This window comes from Grampus griseus (assembly GCF_964374135.1).
Source record: "Grampus griseus genome assembly, chromosome: 15".
Lineage (NCBI taxonomy): Eukaryota > Metazoa > Chordata > Mammalia > Artiodactyla > Delphinidae > Grampus > Grampus griseus.
Genome location: NC_139009.1, coordinates 34,038,840 through 34,059,902, shown reverse-complemented (window position 1 = coordinate 34,059,902; position 21,063 = coordinate 34,038,840). Strand labels below are relative to the sequence as shown.

The following is a 21,063-nucleotide window of genomic DNA, read 5'->3' as shown; positions in this document are numbered from 1 at the left end:
CAATATTGTGAAAATGACTATACTACCCAAAGCAATCTACAGATTCAATGCAATCCCTATCAAATTTCCAATGGCATTTTTTACAGAACTAGAGCAAAAAATCTTAAAATTTGTATGGAGACTCAAAAGACCCCAAATAACCAAAGCAATTTTGAGGGAAAAAAACAGAGCTGGAGGAATCAGACTCCCTGACTTCAGACTATACTACAAAGCTACAGTAATTAAGACAATATGGTAGTGGCACAAAAACAGAAACATAGATCAATGGAACAAGATAGAAAGCCCAGAGATAAACCCACGCACCTATGGTCAACTAATCTATAACAAAGAAGGCAAGGATATACAATGGAGAAAAGACACCCTTTTCAATAAGTGGTGCATGGAAAACTGGACAGTTACATATAAACGAATGAAATTAGAACACTCCCTAACACCATACACAAAAATAAACTCTAAATGGATTAGAGACCTAAATGTAAGACCAGACACTATAAAACTCTTAGAGGAAAACATAGGAAGAACAGTCTTTGACATAGATCACAGCAAGATCTTATTTGATCCACCTCCTAGAGTAATGGAAATAAAAACAAAAATAAACAAATGGGACCTAATGAAACGTCAAAGCTTCTGCACAGCAAAGGAAACCATCAACAAGATGAAAAGACAACCCTCAGAACGGGAGAAAATATTTGCCAACAAATCAACAGAAAATCTCCAAAATATATAAACAGCTAATGTAGCTCAATATTAAAAAAAACAAACAACCCAATCCTAAAATGGGCAGAAGACCTAAATAGACATTTCTCCAAAGAAGACATACAGATGGCCAAGAAGAACATGAAAAGCTGCTCAACATCACTAATTATTAGAGAAATGCAAATCAAAACTACAATGAGGTATCACCTCACACCAGTTAGAATGGGCATCACCAGAAAATCTACAAACAACAAATGCTGGAGAGGGTGTGGAGAAAAGGGAACTCTCTTGCACTATTGGTGGGAATGTAAATTGATACAGCCACTATGGAGAACAGTATGGAGGTTCCTTAAAAAACTAAAAATAGAATTACCATATGATCCACCAATCCCATTACTGGGCATATACCCAGAGAAAACCATAATTCAAAAAGACACATGCACCCCAATGTTCATTCCAGCACTATTTAGAATAGCCAGGTCATGGAAGCAACCTAAATGCCCACTGACAGACAAATGGATAAAGAAGATGTGGTACATATATACAATGGAACATTACTCAGCCATAAAAAGGAACGAAACTGGGTCATCTGTAGAGACGTGGATGGATCTAGAGACTGTCATACAGAGTGAGGTACGTCAGAAAGAGAAAAACAAATACCGTATATTAACACATATATGTGGAATCTAGAAAAATGGTGCAGATGAAGTGGTTTGCAAGGCAGAAATAGAGACACAAATGTAGAGAACAAACGTGTGGACACCAAGGGGGGAAAGCAGCGGGTGGGTGGGGGTGGCAGTGTGATGAATTGGGCGATTGGGATTGACATGTATACACTGACGTGTATAAAATGGATGATTAAAAAGAACCTGCTGTATAAAAAAATAAATTAAATTAAAGAAAAAAAGAATAAGGGACTTCCCTGGTGGTCTGGTGGGTAAGACTCTGTGCTCCCAATGCAGGGGGACCGGGTTCAATCCCTGGTTGGGGAACTAGATCCCACGTGCATGCCGCAACTAAGAGTTCTCATGTGACATGCTGCAACTAAGAAGCCTGCATGCCACAACTAAAGATCCCGCATGCCTCAACTAAGACCCGGCACAACCAAAGTAAATAAATAAATAAATATTTAAAAAACAAAAATAAATTAAAAAAACAAATCTTCAGTGCTGCCTGATCCACGACAGACAACAATGATACTTAAACCCAAGCCATTTTAACAAGAATAAAACAGAAGAGGTAATCTAGTGGAGAAAACTCCTCAGCAGGAGTTAAGATCCAAATCCTATCTCTGAAACCAGGTTTACAAACAAGACAAAACAAAATTTCCTAAACCTGAGTATATTTTGGCTTAAAAAAATTTATAATATAGTAAATAATTTAAGATAATATAATTAAAAAGTGACTTCAAATTGCTAAGTATTAAAGGAACTAAAACAGAAGAGACGGAAACACTGGAGGGTGTGAAAGTACTAGAAGGAGCATAATAGGCAAGTATTACAAACAACACACACAAAATGATATTTAAACCAATTAAGGTATAAAGGTTGTATGCCGTTTAAAATGTTTCTTTCAGGGCTTCCCTGGTGGCGCAGTGGTTGAGAGTCCGCCTGCCGATGCAGGGGATACAGGTTCGTGCCCCAGTCCGGGAAGATCCCACATGCCCCGGAGCGGCTGGGCCCGTGAGCCATGGCCGCTGAGCCTGCGCATCCGGAGCCTGTGCTCCGCAACGGGAGAGGCCACAACAGTGAGAGACCCGTATACGGAAAAAAAAAAAAAAAAAGTTTCTTTTATAATGGCCTTCACTAACAAAAACAAACACTGCTTCTTGAAGACTCTGCCCTCTTCCAAAAGAAATTCATCTGCCGTCCCAGCAGTCACCAGCAGTGGGAAGCAGAGAGTCGCTGCAGCTGTGAACCAAGAGCAAACACACCTGGCTCTTCACCTGTCAGACCCATCTTCAGGCAAATCCCAGCCCCAATTGTCACAAGAGCTCTATCCCATCTCAGGAACAGGCTTTGCACTCTACCTCCTCAGTGTAGAGGGAATTCGCTGGACTACAACAGAGATAGTACCCCCCTTTATAATCTGGGAAGCATTATCTCTTAAGAACGGTGTTAAGTCACAAGACACTGGCTACATAAGTAACAAGATCATGCAACATCATGCAACACTAGAAAAAAACTTTGCAGATTTTTATATGAAAGAGTGTTTATGTTATACTGTTAGGAAAAACATGGGGTAGAGGGGAGACAAAATATAAAACTCTATTTTAAATAACTTCAACTATATATTAAAAATAAAGTGACGTGGAACTTGTCTTACCAGCTATCGGAATTTATTATACTGTGGTGCTTTCACAGGGACAAACAGATCAATGAAACAGAAGAGAATAGATTAAGAATCCTAAGCATATCTAGGACCATGAAATAAGATAGAAGGGGCATTACAAAATCATGAGGAAACAACAAATTCAATAAAAGGTGCTGGAATAATTAATTTTCCATATGGAGAAAAACAAAATTAGACCCCTACCTCACTCCATTCTTAAAAATAAAGTCCAGATATATTTACAGTCTGAAATATGAATAAAACTTTAAAACTATTAGACAAAAATAGAATAATAATGTAAGTGAAGAATGGACAAAGGATACATGAATCTAAACTACAAAGACGAAAAAATCTGAAGAGCCAATATGAAAATATGCTTAGCCTCATTAAGTAATCAGGGAAATACAAATTAAAATGAGGCAGCAACAGAGGCCACAACAGTGAGAGGCCCGTGTACCGCAAAGAAAAAAAAAAAAAAAAATATATATATATATATATATATATATATATATATATATATATATATAGTGGTTGAAAATCTGTTTAATCCAAAGAACTAAAATGTTAACATCTGCTTTAGGTGGCATTGCATACTATTTTATTATATCATCTTCTGTACTATTCTGTAATTTGCTAGTATATTATTTGCAATGCACAAAAAGTGGCTGAAAGGAAACATAAAATGGTAAGAATATTCTACTCTGGGTGATGAGGACAAAACTTTTTTTTTTTGGCTGCTGCTGTACTTTACTTTTTAAATTCTTAGTGTATAAGAATACACTAATTTTAGAATTGGAAAAAAATTTTTTAAACAGGTAGTGATTAGATTCCATGTAGTTCTGGTTCACATAAGTATCTGTTGACAGGATTTAAGGTTGTTACAAAGTGACACGTGTACTCTTGCATCTTCAAAAAAAAACACTCTAAAAGTGCTAAACAACCAAAATACAAACCTATTTTGAAATCCCTAAACTTTCATAAAATTTTAATGTACCAACGGAGAGAACAAAACTTGTTTCTATAAACAACATTCTAGTCTTTGAGAAAGGATAGAGAAAAGGGTTCCTTAAAGGCTATAGACTATTAATGCTTTCATCATCATCTATAACTGTACAAAAATACAAGAAAGAATTATAAGAAACAAATTTGTTGTGCATTCTACTACAAGTTTTTACACTGTCATGATAAATATTCTGTGGAAAACATTTCAAATTGGAATATAATGAGAAAGTAATAAAACCTATCATTGTATTCCATTCCATCAGAAAACAAAATGCTAACTTTTATTACGTGTAATGAATATCAAACAACTTAACCTTGCCATACATCAGTTTCCTCATTTGTAAAATGAGCATCCTACCATGCCTATCTCAGAGGGAGTGGCAATCAATACAGTTAAGGAACTTCAACAGGCAAAAACATGCATGTCTGCTTTGCTGGAGGGTGCAGAGAAGGAAGCAAGTGCCAAGCCCGATGCCCAGCCACAGCAGGCATCAGTGGTATAATTAAGCTGAATGTGGGAAGCCTCATTTGATCACCAAGGGAAGAAAGGAAATAGCCTTAAAAGATAGCAACCATAATACAATGAAATAATTTAAGAAAACAGAACCTCTTTCTAATGAACAGACAAAAAAAAAAACTTTAAATATTTAATACTGACTAATGGCATGATAACAGAATAACTATAGCAATGGTTTCAAGAGATGGCTACTTTCACTTAAAAAAACTGTAGAGCACTATGTGTGAGCTACAACTATTTATGTAGTTTGGTGTAGATGGAATATAGCAAAAAAGCACCAAAGTGAAAACAGATGAATCAGAATATTGAATTGTTTTCCCCAAAATATTTTTTTATCATTTTGTACCTACTCTGTGATAGTCATTCTTACTTGTCCCAGCTCACAAACACAAGGGGTGACTTAGGAGTGAGACACTGCAGTTAATCAACCAGACAAGCCGAATCAACCTAACTGTCAGCAGAGCTTAGAGCCAGGAAGTCCTCACGTATACAACATTGCTATATTGGCTTTTAAATTAAACAAGTAGCAGAAGAAATAATAACCCCCGAATTTCAAAAAGCATCTTACCAGGGTGATGTCTCGAGAAGCTGCAGCTGCACTCATATGCAAACTAGGCTGCCGTACAGAACTGCTGCAATCAAGGGCTCGGGCGAATGTTCCAACGGCACTGGATAAACCACACAAACAAAGAGGAAAGATTAAGGCACTGTTGTTTTTTTATCTTTACAAAAAACACATTTGGGTAGCAAATGAACAGTTGTAAAAGTCAAGCAAGTTCTTTGATGTTTAAGAATCAAATATCAGACAAAAAGTATTTTCTTTACGATTTAAGAATTGACAAGCCAATTCACTACACATATGTGTCATTACAATTAAATTAAGAAAAAGAGGGACTTCCCTGGCAGTCCAGTGGGTAAGACTCCATGCTCCCAATGCAGGGGGCCTGGGTTCGATCCCTGGTCGGGGAACTAGATCCTGCATACATGCCGCAACTAAGAGTTCGCATGCCGCAACTAAGAAGTCCGCATGCCACAACTAACACCACTGCAGCCAAAATAAATAAATAAATATATTTTCTAAAACAATTAAGAAAAAGAGGCTTGTGTGGCATAAAGAAGGGAAAGATCTATAATGAAATGCCATGGAATAAAGAAGCTGGTTTCCAAATGTGCTTAAAAAATGAGAAATAAATTTGATGCAGAATTTCACTATTATTGCAAAGCAAGTTCTGACCACTTTTTTAGCCCAAACGGTGAAATCCCAATAACATTTTTTCCTTGAAATGAGATATCATCAACTGCAGCAACCTCTTCTTTCAAGGACTCAATATATAACAGATTTCCAAAAAAAAACCCAAAAAACAATTACCACAACACTGATTTTCATTTAATGATTTAGAAGGCCTTCCCATACACAGAGAACCCTCACTTCAAGAAATAAAGTGTAGCCTCTGCTGGTGGCGCAGTGGTTAAGAATCCACCTGCCAATGCAGGGGACATGGGTTCGAGCCCTGGTCTGGGAAGATCCCACATGCCGTGGAGCAACTAAGTCCATGAGCCACAACTACCAAGGCTGCACTCTAGAGCCCGTGAGCCACAGCTACTGAGCCCACGTGCCACAACTACTGAAGCCCACGTGCCTAGAGCCTGTGCTCCGCAACAAGAGGAGCCATCGTGATGAGAAGCCCGCGCACCGCAACGAACAGTAGCCCCCACTCGCCGCAACTAGAGCAAGTCCGTGTGCAGCAACGAAGACCCAACGCAGCCAAAAATAAAATAAAATAAATTAATTAATTAAAAAGAAATAAAGCGTGAAATGAAGGTAAGGCTTCCCGCTTGTTGTCTGGGTTTTAAACATGTTAGCTGAGGAAGAGATTTTTTTTTAAGGTTTTAATTAAAATATAAAAACACATGCAAAAAGCACACATTGTACAGCTATTCAGTTACCACAAAGTCAATGCATCCATGCCACCAGCATCCAGGTCAAGACACAGATCATGACAGCACCCAGAAGACTCTTCGGGTTCCTTCCCAATCACTACTTCCTAGTGGAAGGGAACCAGCATCCCAGATTCTAACATCAAAGATTAGTTTTGCTCAATTGAAAACTTAAACAGAATCACATGCTATGCACACTTTTCATATCCAGTTTCTTTTATTCAAAACTATGTCTGTGGATTCACCCGTGCTGCCTGCTGTGAATGAGCTGCGTTCGTTCATTTCCTTGCTGTGAGCATTACTTTGCACGATGCCCCACCCCCACCCTATTGTTGATGGACATGTGTTTCCAAGCTGGGGCAACTATGGATAGTGCCATTACTGCCATCTGTATATGTATCTTTTTGGCACACAGGTGTATGCATTTCTGCTGCATATATATTTAGGAGTGAAACTTAAGGGATATGTGTGTTAGATGACAGCAAACAGTTTTCTAAAGCAGCTGTACCAACTTGCACTACAACCAGCAGAATATGAGAGTGCTGGTTGTCCCACATCTTCACCAGTGCTTGGCACTGTCAGCCTTTTAAATTTTTTTAATGTATTTATTTTTATTATTTATTTTATTTTTGGCTGCGTTGGGTCTTCGCTGCTGCACGTGGGCTTCTCACCACAGTCGCTTCTTGTTGCAGAGCATGGGATCTAGGCGCATGGGCTTCAGTAGTTGTGGCATGCAGGCTCAGTAGCTGTGGCTCACAGGCTCTAGAGCACAGGCTCAGCAGCTGTGGCACATGGGGCTTAGTTGCTCAGAGGCATGTGGGATCTTCCCGGACCAGGGCTCGAACCTGTGTCCCCTGCACTGGCAGGCGGATTCGTAACCACTGTGCCACCAGGGAAGCCCAGTCTTTTAAATTTTAACCATTCTGGTGGGATGTGCAGTGGTGCTTAACTGGGTTTAATTTGTATTTAGATTTTTTTTAAAGAAACAAAAATTGAAAAAGATACTAGGTGCTTCTCATTGGTGCCTCTCATGCTGGCTTCAAGAAAAAAGAAAACATGGCCCGTCGTAATCAGGAAAAGGAAAAAAACAATGAAAATCAAATCTGAAACTGCAAAATCTACTAAATAATACAAAATCCAGATAACCTGTCTGGAGTCTCTAGGGCAGCAGTTCCACCAGTGATTCATTTCCACTCCCAAATCTTCAGTCTCCTCTATTCCACTGACTGGCTCCTCCCCAACAATGTATATATATATCAAGTCTCTTCATCTAAGCAGTTAGTGGCTAGGCGTGTGGGCTCTGTAGTCTAAATGCCTACCCACCGATACAATGTATGACTTCCATGGTGACTGGCACTATGAACAGTGCTAAGGATGGGCTAAGACCCTTTTGTCCTTTGTATTATAAAAAACATTCGACAAAAAATTAGAGAATATAATGAAGATGCTTGTAATCATGTCCAAATCTACCTCATTCTAATATTTTGCCATGTTTGAAGCAACAAGTATATATTGTACAGCACAGGGCAATATAGCCATTATTTTGTAATAACTTTAAATGGAGTATAATCTATAAAAATACTGAATCACATTTTGCCACATTTGTTTTTTTCTTTTTTTTTTTTGGCTGCATCAGATCTTAGTTGCGGCACAAGGGATCTTTTGTTGCGGCTCACAGGCTATTTGTTGCGGTGCACGGACTTCTCTCTAGCTGTGGCACATGGCTCCAGAGCACACGGGGTCTGTAGTTTGCGGCACGCAGGCTCTCTAGTTGAGGTGCATGGGCTCATTAGTTGTGGGGCGTTCGGGCTTAGCTGCCCCGTGGCATGCGGGATCTCAGTTCCCCGAGCAGGATCAAACCCACGTCCCTTGCATGGGAAGGCGCATTCTTTACCACTGGACCCAGGAAGTCTCTTGGTTCATTTTTTTAAGGAAATAAATTTTATCAATACACATTCCCAGAACTCATACATATATGTATAATATGCATATGCATACATATGCCCATTAATGAAATAAGACAATTGTTTGCACATTGTAAAATGTTTTTATCAGTGACCATACTGTATGTATTCTTACTCAACACTGTTTTTGAGGTTTATCTCTTTGCTACATATAGCCCTAATTCATTCATTTTCATTGTAAAGTAATACTCCATTACTAAATATACCTCAATTCATTCATCAACTGCTTGCTGATGTACTTTTAGGTTTTTTCCAATTTTTCTGCTATTACAATGCTATGATAATCTCACTTACTTTGTAGCAATTCCCCCATGAACATGACTTACTTTTATAATTCAAAAAATAAAAATAAACTTCTGTCCACTCATTTTCTCAAGAAAAGGGGTTGGGGGGGTGAGGGGGTGGGCAAGGCAGCTAGGGAGCCAGGCTTAGAACTCTCAAAGGACAGACTTACACCTAGCCAACAGACATTACTCACACGTGGGTGCAATTAGAGGAGCACAATATTACTGACACCTGAATAATCCCTGACTAGCTTAAAGGAGATCACTGCTTTAATTAAAGATATGTGATTTCGGGTGTTGAGTTTCTACTTTATACTTTTCTGTAGTGCTTACATTTTTACAAGGAGCATTTATTTTCTTAATCAGTAAAAATTAATAAATCTATTTTCATTTTTAAAACAGAAACTAATGATAATAAACCATATTATTTAGGAAGAGGTGTGATATATATTCGACTTTCTTACACAGTTAGAAAAAGAAAAATACAACCAATGAAAAATAGAACACAAAAAAAGGAAAATTCATAAAATTTCTATAAATTCTTTTATAAAAAGAAAAGACATCTCTTGACTCCACAGTGCCATACTCACCGTGCTACAACTAAAAATTGGTCAATCTGTCGATCTGTAAGTGGGCTATTTGGGTCCCAAACTTTCACTTCCAATTTTGACTGTTCCCTCTCATCTGATTCTCCTGTCCAAGAACAAAGAAAATGGAGTCTTGTTACTCACAAGGCACATACATTGTCACATATGATTGATGACTGAGGTCACCAAAGCATTAAAAGTATAAGGTAAATGTACATGGTTTGCATACATTCTATCAGACAGCAGATGTAGAACACTCTGTAAAGTGAACGCTGATGGTAACACAGCCAAACCGACCATATGATGTCTTCACTTAGTCATTAACATGTCTTTCCTGTGTATTTGTATGCGTGAGGCCCCAAGCCTCACTAAGGGATACAGAGACAGAAAAGAAAGATGCTCAAGTTATGATAAAACTTACTCATAAATAACTATGATACACATGAAAAGAAACAGATGTCACAGAGACGTATAGATATGACCATAAGATCCTGAAGATTAGAGAAATCATTTCAGGCTAGTTAGGGAAGGATGTCATGCACGAGGTGGCATTCCTGCTAAGAACTGAAGGGTATGAATGCACTGGCAGGGGGAGAGAACTTAAAGTAAGAAATGAGAATGGTGCTCGCTTTGGCAGCACATATACTAAAATTGGAATGATACAGAGAAGATTAGCATGGCCCCTGCGCAAGGATGACAACACGCAAATTCGTGAAGCGTTCCATATTTTTTTGTGACCACCTAGAGGGGTGGGATAAGGAGGGTGGGAGGGAGGGAGACGCAAGAGGGAAGAGATATGGGGACATATTTATATGTATAACTGATTCACTTTGTTATAAAGCAGAAACTAACACACCATTGTAAAGCAATTATACTGCAATAAAGATGTTAAAAAAAAGAATATATCAGAACAAATTTGGCAGAAATTATCAAAAGACTGTTGTAAATAATAAAAGAATTGATTAAAATTTAAAAAAAAAGAAATGAGAATGTGAACAAAGTCATGGGGCTTTAAGATGTGGTAGAAAAGTAGCTAATTTTGTCAGGAGTACATCAAGGGGAATGAGAATAGATAGCTAAAAGAAGTGGGTTATGAAAATATTACTGAAGATTCTGCACAGATTTTCTGAATAGATTTTTATTTGGAGGTAATAAGCCCTTGCCTTTTTAGCAGTAGAGTGACAAAATCAGAAACAAATTTCACATCCAACACTTAGCAATGGAATAATTTTCTCTACAGAGATACATGATACAGACAGGGAGACATGGTATTGACAGTGACAATAAAGAGCTAAGAGAGAATATTTAGAAATGACAGTGACAGACTGGTATAATGGGTAGGTTTCCAGTCTTGAGAACTACATAGATAGTGTTGGCATTAACAGAAAGAAGGAAACAATCGAGAGGTTGAGGAAAAGACTGAGGATAATACAGGATGCTTTGTTTTAGGAACGTCTCAAGAGGAGATATAACCATCAGGCAAGACTCAATGTTAGGATAAAAGATGGTAATGGAAAACAGACTTGGGAGTTGATTGGATTCCAATTTACAGCTATGAATTTCCTATCAGGCTAGGAATTGGTTTGGGCTATGTTTTGGTTTTGATCACTGCATCTATAATATCAGGCAGAGAGTCTTGCACTGACTGACATACTAGGAGGCTGAACATCCCTTGGTGACTGATGAATCCAGGCTATAGGCTTATTAATGTGTTCCCTCCTAGAATGGGAGCAAGCAGGTACTGAGGCTCAAAAGGAGAAAGCGGGAGGGCAGAACCGGCCAGCCCAACTGCAGTCTCCTAAGTCAGCCACTGCCGTCAGGTAGGGGGCCTGCCCATCCTGCTCCTTGTTCAAAGACAGGTAGGCAACGAAAAAGTCAACTGCCACCCCCAACATAAAGAAGCACAAGCAGCCCAGAGCGAGTACTAGTCCAAAGACATATCAAGTGTTTAAAAGGATTTCGTTTTCCATTGTTTTTGCTTACAATGCATGTGACCACCTAGAGGGGTGGGATAGGGAAGATGGGAGGGAGACGCAAGAGGGAGGAGATATGGGGATATATGTATATGTACAGCTGATTCACTTTGTTATACAGCAGAAACTAACACACCATTGTAAAGCAGTTATACTCCAATAAAGATGTTAAAAAAAAGATTCAATTGGTTCATTTTTAAAAACCATTTACAAACCCAAACGTTTGTAAACTGCATGAAACTTTTGAAAGGAAAATGACACAATTATACTCCCCAGTATCTCCAAGAAATACATGTTAAGTAGGATAAATAGTAAAATAGAAAAGAAATATAATAATAATTATCTGCATTTTTAAATAATACAAGATGAAATGATGATGCTATTCAGTATTAAGCCCCTTCTATTATATATTCTAGAATGTAAGGGTAAAACTGATATTTACTTTTCAAATTTAAGTCAGTTAAATTGATAAACTTCAATCCTATCCATACATTCTGCAGCATACAGAGGAAAGATAATTCAGTATAAGAATGCTAAATAAATTTGCTATAAACAATAAAACACTCCTGAATGCATTTCTACTAACAACTAAAACATACAATATCATGGGATGAGAACAAAAATAACAAGAACATAAAAAGAATACAGAATGTTCTATTCAAACAGTCACTCTAGGGAATTCCCCATTTTGGATTCATCATATCATATAATTACATTTATATCAATTTAATCACTTTTTCACAAGGGAAAAACTTTTAAGAAGCTCTGGAATCTGTATAATGCAAGCCTCAACTAAGCTGTCAGCACTCTGTAGAATGGTCTTGGGAAATGTATGAGCCAGAGACTGAACCAAGAAGAATTCTAGGCTCTGGTCATGTTCATTCCAGTCACTGCAATAATCTCACTTTCCTCCTCCATTTATGATAATCTGGGCAATTACAATCTGCTCTAGTCCCACACCAGCCCATGAAGCTCTCTCTCTCTGTGAATTCCTACCAAATGTATTTACCAACTACTTACACGATTATATATAGCATCCAATTTTTTGCTTCATACGTTCCTCTTCATCATTTTGAAGAAATGTAGATTCAACAATGATTTTATATGTGTTAGCCCTAATCCTTCAGCTATACTTTAAGATTTCTAGAAAATAATGGCAAAGTACTTCTTCAGTATACCCTCAAAGAGCACAGACCATTGTTCAAAGACTGAAGAACTAGGGCTGGATGGATCTGTCATCCTATAGACCCTTTGCTGGACAACTAGAAATATTCTTTGTTCTAAATATAATTCATTTTCTCTGTAACAACCATCAGAGTATATTATATTTAATTCAGAAACACAGAAGGCTGCCATTTATCACCATTTTTATTAATGTTCTGAAAGTTCTGGGCAATGTTTTAAGTGATGCATCAAAGGATAATAGGTTACAAGAAACAAATACTGTATGATATCACTTTATGTGGAATCTTAAAAAGCCAAACTCATTAAAACAGAGTAGAATGGTGGTTACCAGGGGCTGGAAAGGGGGTGGGGTGGAGGGGGATGGGGAGAGGTTGTTTAAGGGTTGCTCCAACTGCTAGGTAAGTAAGTTCTGGAGATCTAATGCACGGCACAGTGATTACAGACAATACTGTTATTATAAACTTCAAAGTTGATAAGAGACTAGATCTTTGTTCCCACCACAATAAAGAAGTGATAATTATGACACGATAGATAGCTAATGCTATGGTGGTAACCAACCTGCAATACCTAAATGTAATCAAATCAACAAATTAAACATACACAGTGTTATATGGCAATTATATCTCAATAAAAATAGATTTTAAAAATAAATTACAAGAAAGGCACAATAAAAAATGAATATATAAAACCCAATGGCATTCCAAAGGGAATGAAAACAAAAATGTAAAAAAAAAATCACATATATTATGGCAACAAAAATATAAAATACTAAGAAACAAAATTGGAAGTATGTTTATATAAAGAAATTACAAAACTTTCAGAGAACATAACATGACTTAAATAAAGAAGATTTTAAAATCTTAAGGCTGTCATTTTTGTACAAGTACTTGAAGTTAAATTTAACAAAATTTAGTTCTGAAAGCCCACAAAATAATTCAAATATTAATCTCTACAAATCAAAGAATATTACCATTATTAAAAGAGTAATATAAGAGGATCCTCCAAACTGGGTGGGATTATAATATATAGCAACAGTAATCAAACAATGTGGTACTGGCACAAAAATAAACAGAATCAAAACCACAGAAATAGACCAGGTAATATAATTCGTATTTGAAAATTTAAATATTACTATAACTATGTAAATATTAACTAACATTTATTTAGTGCTTACTATGTCCCCAAAACCCTTTACAGTAGGGTTCCTCTCTACACAGTGTGCACTGTTGACACTTTGGGCCAACAACTCCTTGTCATGGGGGCTGTCCTGTACATTGTACTATGCTCAGCAGCAGTCCTGATCTCCACCCACTAGAAGCCAGTAGCATCTCCCGCTCCACCCAGGTGTGGCAACCAAAAATGTCTACAGACATTGTCTAATGTCCCACGGAAGACAAAACTGCCCTGGGTTATGAACTACTGCGCTCACATGGTTGCAGCCGATATCTGCTTACAGTTACTTGTTATGGTCTGGTGTTTTTAAGTTAATTAACATCTACCACATTGCGGAAAACACATTCTGCAAAATTACACACTTGAAAATAATAGTGTCTACGGAAAAACAGGACAAAAATTTTTAAAACCTAAGAACCAGAGCACTTAAAAAAAAAAAAAAGTAACAATCATAACAAAAATACCAACACAGTTAAATCTCCACTGACATTTGCACCAAGCACAAAGGTCAGTCAATCCTTTATCTTCTAAAACCCTGGACTTACGCTTCCTCCACCGAGATGTAGGTCATTGTGTAGTTTCAACAAAATAAAAAATAAAATCTAGGGTATAGGCTTTTATAAACACTGGGGAAGATATTTTTCATTCCTTTATCTGTAACTCTAAGATGCGCCATATACTGTTTTTTTTTTCTTAAACGCTCTTCATCTGTGAGAATAACTGCTTAGAAAAGCCTCAGATGAACTGACAATTTCCACACTATACTGACATTTTTCTATTGACTGTATATGAGCTAATTCAAGTTTAAAAGGCATGTATTTTAGCATAAGAGACTATTCTAATTTAATTCTTTAACTTTCAAAGAGAGACACACCCTAAATTCCCAAATACAGACAGGAGTTACTTAATTAGGAGCAGTAGACAGTTGGTGGCCCGGGAGAAGCAACTGTAATAGCGAACACTGAGCAGCAGGTGCTGTGCTAAATGCTTTACAAGGGCTTCCCTGGTGGCACAGTGGTTAAGAATCCCCCTACCAATGCAGGGGACACAGGTTTGATCCCTGGTCTGGGAAGATCCCACATTGCACGAAGCAACTAAGCCCGTGCGCCACAACTACTGAGCCTCCACTATAGAGCCCGCGAGCCACAACTACTGAGCCTGCGTGCCATAACTACTGAAGCCTGCCGCGTGCCTAGAGCCTGTGCTCCACAACAAGAGAAGCCACCGCAATGAGAAGCATGCGCACTGCAATGAAGAGTAGGCCCCGCTCGCCGCAACTAGAGACAGCCCGCGTGTAGCAACGAAGACCCAACATAGGCAAAAATAAATAAATAAAAATAAAATAAATTTTAAAAAATAAAAAATGCTTTACAAGAATTACTTCATTTGATCATCACAACACTATGATGTATGCACATACATTATTACTCACTTTTTAAAGAGGAAGAAATGGGAACTTGGAGAGGTTAAATAATTTTCCCAAGGTAACTGAGCTAAAACATAGTACAGCCAGATTTTACCCAAAACTGTGAATCCAAAGTCATTTTTGTTTAATAATTTTTTTTTTTTTTTTTTTTTTTGCGGTACGCGGGCCTCTCACTGCTGTGGCCTCTCCCGTTGTGGAGCACAGGCTCCAGACGCGCAGGCCCAGCGGCCATGGCTCACGGGCCCAGCCGCTCCATGGCACGTGGGATCCTCCCGGACCGGGGCACAAACCCGTTTCCCCTGCATCAGCAGGCGGACTCTCAACCACTGCGCCACCAGGGAAGCCCCCTTGTTTAATAATTTAATGTTATAATACTTTTAACAGTTACAAAGTTTAATATGTAAATAATTTCTTAAAATTCCAATTTTACAATACAGCTAAATAATAATTCAAAACTTACTACATATGACATCTTTTTTCTATGGAAAATTCTCTAGGTAGTTATTCAAACTCAAAAAAGATTTAAAATCTAAAAAACAAACCTTCACCTTCGCTTGCAAGCTACATACTGATCTTTCCAGATCTCAAGAGTTTGCTAGATGGTGGGTAGCCATAAATGAATTTTAAAATTCTAAAGCCACGAAAAAGAAATATTCACCAGCAAGACAAATGCCACAACAATGTCTTAAATTCATCAGGACACATTCACAAAGAAAGCAAGACTGTAATATATTCTGGCATGGAGCTGATGCTTCCACCTACTCAGGATATTAATTCAAGTTCTACATCCCATGCCAATGCAAATTGGAGTGGGGACTGGTCTAAACGTACCCACTCAAGAGTATCAAAAGGGTTAGTAAGCACAGACTGCATCAAGTCCTAAATATCTGTTCTTGAATATGATGTTTTCTATGATTTAATTCCCCAGCAAACAGGTACTGGCTGTGTATGAAAGTTTCTATGATGGCAGTGTCTGTGTTTTTCAAGTGTGGTTTAACTGCTGGAGTACGTATCTGCCACCCTACTCCTTCTTCCCAGAAAATATACTAATTAGAAGAAGGGGTTCTTTAAATCTTGCATCTAGTTGGTTTCCTGATTACAAGTGAAAAAAACATTTTGGATACACTAAATGCTTTAAGTTGAAATAAGAGCCCAAAGTGACTTTCATTTATGTTGAAAAACACAATGTTTTTCATTGCTAAAGATGAACACGTATAAATAAACCTAACAAGTTATAAACTTGGGATTTCCCTGGTGGTGCAGTGGTTAAGAATCCGCCCGCCAGTGCAGGGGACACGGGTACGATCCTGGGAGGATCCCATATGCCGCGGAGCAACTAAGCCCATGTAGCACAACTACTGAGCCTGCGTTCTAGAGCCCGCGTGCCACAACTACTGAGCCCACGTGCTGCAACTACTGAAGCCCGTGCACCTAGAGCCTGTGCTCTGCAACGAGAAGCCACCACAATGAGAAGCCCACGCACAACAAAGAGTAGTCCTTGCTCGTCGCAACTAAAGAAAGCCTGCACACAGCAACTAAGACCCAAAGCAGCCAGAAAAAAAATAATTAAATAAAATAAACTTAACAAGAAATATATAAAATCTGTATTAAAACAAAACAAACAAACAAAAAACTTCCACAAGACCCAAAAGTAGCCTTGAACAAAGAGAAAGAATCCCTTGTGTCTGGATAGGATGTTTCAAAATCATCAATATGTCTGTCTAACTTAAAAATTAACTGCATCCCCAATAAAAACAGGAAGGAAGATTTTTTTTTTCTGGTGTTAGTCAAGCTTGGAAAAATAAGAGGGGAACTAGCCTCACCAGATATTAACACATACTACAAAGCCTCTATAATTAAAACATGGGTTACTAGAGCATGAACAGACAGACAGACCAGGGGAATAGAACAGAAACCTCAGAAGCAGACCCAATATTATAAAATAATCAATCACCTCCCAAAGTAATCTTAATATTAATACAATTTCAATCAGAATCCTAATGAAATCTGGAAAGGAAGACATTGACAAATTGATGATAAACTTTGACAGTAAGAAAAAAAAATCTCATCGACATGAGAACCCTGCCACAACCAAGAAATTTTAAAGAACAACTGAGGGGAAACTTACCCGACCATTAAACACATAAACAGATAAAATAAACGTGGATCTATCACACAATGGAATACTACAGAACATAATTTCGTGGATCTCTATACATATTTATATAACAAACACTCTGGGAGAACATGTTAAATTAATAACAGTGGTTAATAGTGGGTTCGAAGGGATGATCTGAGGGACTACTACTTTTTGTTTCCAATATAATTACATTTTCTATCACAATTCATACTGTTTGCAATAAAATAAACTTTAAGATTTAAAAAATGGGAAAAGGCAAAGGGAAAACAGTAGAGCCCCTTCGTTATACTATGTTACAAAGGGACTTCATCATAAGCGCTTCTAACTGCAAGGACTGGGGGTTTTGACTGTGCAATGAAGAGACAGGATTCTAATCGGCACAGTGGCCTTCAAGTTGATTCTCTGAATCCTAAGGTTCAGTAAGGTACCTCAAGAGACTCAACAGGGCCTTCTCTTCCACTTCACCCACAACAACCTGGCTTTCTTATTTAAGGTCATACTGCGTAATAAGAAAGGGTTCTACTGCCTAAATAAAGTTTGTAAACCACCCACCCGGAAGACTACTAAGAGAAACGCAATGTTAAAGGCAATTAATACTTGTTAATGAATTATAAGATCTATTATATTAATGAATATTTAGTCACAACTGATGTAACTGCCCAAATGCCACAAGCTGTTAAGAATCTTTCCTTTTACCTGGAAGAAGAACCTCAAGGTTCTTACCCTCAGGAATTCAAATCCTTATTGAGAAGTACTGTAGAATAAATTATTGCATTTTATATATGATTTCGTTTCCTAAAATAATTTTGTAAATTCTAAGCTAGGTAGATATGCTTTCCAAATTACTAACTCTAACCAGCTTTATGCTTTTCAGGGGCAATATCATACGTAAAAGTTTTGCAGATAAGTGGGAACTCATGAGATTCCATGATCTGATTTTTATGCGCCCCCATTACTTGAAATATCCCAACTTTATTACTTGGTTCAGCATTTATCTTTACATGAGCAATACACAAAATTTTCTAGGCTTTCTATACACCTAGGTTTATGTCAGTGCTCAAGAAAGAACCAAACATAAAAAAAATAAATTAGGGAGTTCCCCAGTGGTCTAGTGGTTAGGACTTGGAGCTTTCACTGCCATGGCCCAGGTTCAATCCCTGGTCAGGGAACTGAGATCGTGCAAGCCACGGCGCACCCAAAATAAAAATAAATAAATTAAAATTAAAAAATAAATTAAAATACTTCAATAAAATATATATATAAATTTAAAAATCAAAAAAATTAAAAAGCACAACATTGTAAATCAACTATACTTCAATAAAATATATTTATATATATATATAAATTTTTTTCTTATGAAAAAGAGAGAGAGGACCACACAATCAACAGCTCAGGCAGTCCAAAATTTTAAAAGTCAAATAATAAAAATAGCACACAAGATTACATGAACGACACAGTCTGCAGAGTTTGACAAGGGGAGAGATCAAAGTTCAGGGAGGAGTTAACAAAGGGCTGCTTAGGGGATGTAGAACTTGGGTCAGGCGACAAGCACACATGAGCACCAGGGTCACTCCTGGCTTTTGACCTGTGCATAGATGGACTTGCTGAACTATCTCACTAAGAGTGTATACATCTGCCCCAAACTCAAAGAACTGTCACAAAAGAGGGTGAAATGTACTACATATAAATTATACCTTAATTAAAACAAGGAAAAAAGACACCTGTAAATAATTACTTGGAAGACAATTACCATTTTGTATAAAATTTCAGAAACACATGCCTTATGACTTAGTAATTTCATTTCTGGGAACATATTTTCCAGTTATATCCAGAGTACAAAATTATGCATTATATAAAGGATACAATGCAGCACTATTTGTAAAACTTAAAAATCAAGTGTTTTTAAAAATAAAACAATAAATATTTAGTGAACACTTACATGTAGTGATAAAAGTCTAAGATCAAACATTACGGACTATAAAACATCCAAAATTATTTCTGGAAGAAAAGATGGTTTGTACAGAACAGAATGCTAATAAACGCAATCTCTCAGCCTATAATAAACTGAGTCACTACTTACAATTTCTTCAAAAAAAACTTCTAAACACAGATGAGTGCAGACGTGGCATTCTGTTCTCAAAGCTTAGTCGTTACTGACTGACCTTTCCTTGTAATGAATTCATGAAAATGCAGAAGTCTGCAACCTGTTATTATTCACAGCCACCTCACCTACCCACCACTGACAATGACAACACAACTCTATCCTGAGTTGATTTAACTTTTCTGCATATACTTCCTATAGGTAAGGCAAGGTAAAGAATGCTAATTATATAAACCTTAAGGGATAAATTCTAAACTTCTGTATGACAAAAATTCTCAATTTCTGTATAACAAAAATAAATAAAACAAATTTAAAATCATTAACATTTTTTAAGTGAGGAGGCAGACAAAGGGCAAATACTTTTATATTTGTTTACCTTTAATATGCAAAATACTCTTGCCAATACATATAAATAACCAAATAGAAAATACACAAGAAATTTACAGAAGAGCAGTAACGGAAAGCATAAGTAACTTTTAAAAATTAAAGAAAAAGAAAAAAAAACAACAAAAAAAATGAAAAGCCAAGACAACAGTATCACAAAATGGGCAAGGGGGGTTCTTTAATAATCTAGTGGTGGAAGCATTTGGTTCACTCATATGAAAATTAACAGCCTTTTTGAAGGGCAAAGAAGCATTTTCAATATCTTCCAGGGAGCTATGCTTGAAAAATATTTACACAGCGTAAGTATATGTAAAGCTTTTCTAGAAGCATCATTTGTAATATCAAAAAATGTAAACACCTGAAAGTCTGTCAATAGGGTACTGGTAAAGGAAATAAATTGTGGCACATCCATGCAGACTTAAGAACTCTACAGTCACTGAAAAGAATAAAGCCACTCTGCTCATCAGGAAAGATGCTAAAGATACACTATTAACTGAAAGAAGCAACTGCAGAGCAACGTGCAACTTGCCATCCCACAAAGACCACACCTGAATGGGTTACGAGCCAGAGACTGTACCAAAAAAAAAAAAAAAAAAAAACCCTGAACAATATTAGTAATTAAATATGGGTTTGGAAAGAAGGAAAGGGGGTGGTGTTCATTTTCTATATTACACGTTTCTTTGTGTTTTATTTTTTAATGGTAAGAATGTCTTACTTTTGAAATCAGAAAATAAAGGTTTTAAGTATATAATTATGACAGAAGAAAGAAAAGTCTTGCTAGGAAGATCTGTGTTTAAAATGCAAAGCTCTGAATCCCTCTGGTATAGAAACTACGCAGATCTGCCAAAATTCCCACCAAAATGTAAATGTTCACTAGATTGCAAGGCTACCATAGAGAGATGACATGAAGGCACTCAGGATCTCAAGGCGTGAGCGTGTCACATTGAAACACAAGTTCAACAACACTAACATTCTTAAAGTTGTATTTAAAAGAAAAACACAGGCAGAAAACTCATGAAAGTGTGAAATAAAAAATGAATAACTGATCGATTAAATTATTTTTCATTGCCGTTTGTTGAATTTCTAAATTTGGAAGAGCCCGTTACTTTTAAACTTTAGCCTGAAAGTTGTTTCTTCCATATGAGGAAAATATTTGAGTTTCAAGGTACATTTGTTTTCATAGGATTTGCAACCCAAAGGAAAACATACCTTCTAAGAGCATTTCTGGAATGTCTGCTTGATATCTAGGTCCCACTCTGATTTCACCTTTGTCAGCTAACAGTGTTTTCACTGAGGGATCATAGACCAATGAGTAGAAAAAAGTATCCTGGAAAAAAAAGAAAAGACAGAAAATACCTAGGT

General features: G+C 37.1%; 1 protein-coding gene across 1 annotated transcript in view; it reads right to left on the bottom strand.

The window, feature by feature from the left end:
- Positions 1-21,063, bottom strand: part of MTA3 (metastasis associated 1 family member 3) — a 152,567-nt gene that overhangs the window by 66,009 nt on the left and 65,495 nt on the right. Inside the window, exons 6-8 of the mRNA XM_082672083.1 lie at positions 20,911-21,028; positions 9,323-9,425; positions 5,115-5,214 (exon numbers count right to left, since the gene is read on the bottom strand). Of these exons, the coding sequence (XP_082528209.1) occupies positions 5,115-5,214; positions 9,323-9,425; positions 20,911-21,028 (321 nt within the window). The remainder of the gene's footprint in view (positions 1-5,114; positions 5,215-9,322; positions 9,426-20,910; positions 21,029-21,063) is intronic.